The sequence below is a fragment of the Aplysia californica genome, unplaced genomic scaffold, assembly GCF_000002075.1.
Source record: "Aplysia californica isolate F4 #8 unplaced genomic scaffold, AplCal3.0 scaffold00221, whole genome shotgun sequence".
In the NCBI taxonomy this organism is placed as follows: domain Eukaryota; kingdom Metazoa; phylum Mollusca; class Gastropoda; order Aplysiida; family Aplysiidae; genus Aplysia; species Aplysia californica.
In genome coordinates this window covers 573,206-575,047 of record NW_004797491.1, presented here as the reverse complement: position 1 = coordinate 575,047, position 1,842 = coordinate 573,206, and the positions used below count along the sequence as shown (strand labels likewise).

Genomic DNA, 1,842 nt, shown 5'->3' with positions numbered 1-1,842 from the left:
GGAGCAGTTGGATTGAGTTAAAAAATATAAGCACAAATCAAAAATACTCCCTCCCCCCTCCTCTCTTTTTTCACCCTCATTTCTCCACATCAGCACCCTCAACCCCCCAAACACAACGTGAAATTAAACTAATAGGCTATATATTTCTTTCGGACCAGATTGTTACGACCTCTACAAGAAAGGACAGACTCGAAATGGTATGGGGAGAATTTTTGTAATCGGCCTGGGCATGTACGTATCCGTCTACTGCAACATGGAGGCAGGCGGGTGGACTGTCCTACTGAGGAGAGAGGATGGTCAAGAGGATTTCTATAGAGATTACCAACAGTACAAGGATGGATTTGGTGGTGAGTGTTATTTCTGCATAAAGCTCACAAGGCTTGGCATCAGAGTATATATAATAAACTTGCATGTATTCCGAACTCAACCCTTCGTTGTCATAGTATTAGTGCAGAGAAAATTGATATAGAAAAGTGTTCAGGACTGATCCCCCAATGGGCACACGGTATCAAATGGACCCGGTCTGCTTGGTCAGATCGGGACAGGTCGGGTTCGGGTTCGGGTTCGGGTTCGGGTCGGGTACAAGGCAAAAGCCCCGATTTCATGCAACGATAAATTGTACAAAAACTGGACGATCTATCGATCATGAGACAAATCGTCAGGTGTAACCACAAAATTGTACAAAGTTTGGACGATTGGACGATGGCTTGGAGACTTAGTCGAGAGATCAAGCGCTGCTTGGTATTTTCCGTGCGATCACGGTCAGAATTGCTGGACACATGCGAAGAATCACTTTAAAATTTGCCACTGCGCAGGATTAAACTTAGGGCTCAGATTTTAAAAATAATTATCGCAGGTAACAACTTTTTTCATATTCGGAATCAGCATCTCAAAATAGGCGAAGCTGCTCTCGAGGAACCTGATTAGATGCGTTATAATGTACATTTCAGCAATTTTATTATTTAGTTGATCGTCAATGGTGAAGTTGTGTATCAAGGTCACTCGGTGCGTTGCACATCTGCAGTCAAGTCAATGACTAGGAATCTCCCTAATCGAAAGAAAACTGGACGATAGACTGGAACGTCTAAACAGACTACACAACTCGATAAAACGGACAGTTCTCGCATACGACGAATCTGACACAATTTATCGTTGCGTGTAACCGAGGCTTTAGTGTCCCACATGGAACACTGAAAAATCACCACAGCAATGAAAGAAAGGACGCTTCTTTTATCAACAGGAACGAGGGGCGAGCACTATCTTGGCAACGAAGTTGTTCACTATATCACTAACCAAAAGAGGTACTCCCTGGGTGTCTCGCTTGAGGACTGGGAGGGCAACCATAAGACGGCTACATACGATCACTTCTGGCTGGACGGGGAAGACGATGCTTTCAAACTCCACATTTACGGATACTCGGGTAAGTTATCGTGGACTGAAGTACATTGCTTGGGCATTATATTGTTCTGCTACATTATGATGGTGTGTTGTTGTTGCTGTTGTTGTTGTTGTTGTTGTTGTTGTTGTTGCTGTTGTCGTCGTCGTTGCAGTCATTAGCTCTCTACCTACAGAGTGCTGGTCGAAGAGAACAAAATCAACAAGTGAGGAGAAAGAAAAAAAAGAGACAGGCGGGGGTGTTCTTTTGCTATAATTTGTGAAGAGATTAACAGAAGCCACCACCAACACCGAAGAAGTCATTTTGTTTTGTTTCTCAGTTAGAGGTTTCTGAAGGTTGTTTTCAACACAGGCTTTGCTTCCTGACGCACTGTACGTACAGTGTGCACTGGACGTTTATAGGGGGCTTTTTTTACGTTAGGCCCATTTCTTTTCTCCTTAACCCCC

General features: G+C 43.8%; 1 protein-coding gene across 1 annotated transcript in view; it reads left to right on the top strand.

Moving 5' to 3' along the window:
• LOC101849539 overlaps positions 1-1,842 on the top strand; it is a 16,502-nt gene that overhangs the window by 9,323 nt on the left and 5,337 nt on the right. Inside the window, exons 3-4 of the mRNA XM_005099672.2 lie at positions 159-347; positions 1,241-1,420. Coding sequence (XP_005099729.1) covers positions 159-347; positions 1,241-1,420 — 369 coding nt within the window. The remainder of the gene's footprint in view (positions 1-158; positions 348-1,240; positions 1,421-1,842) is intronic.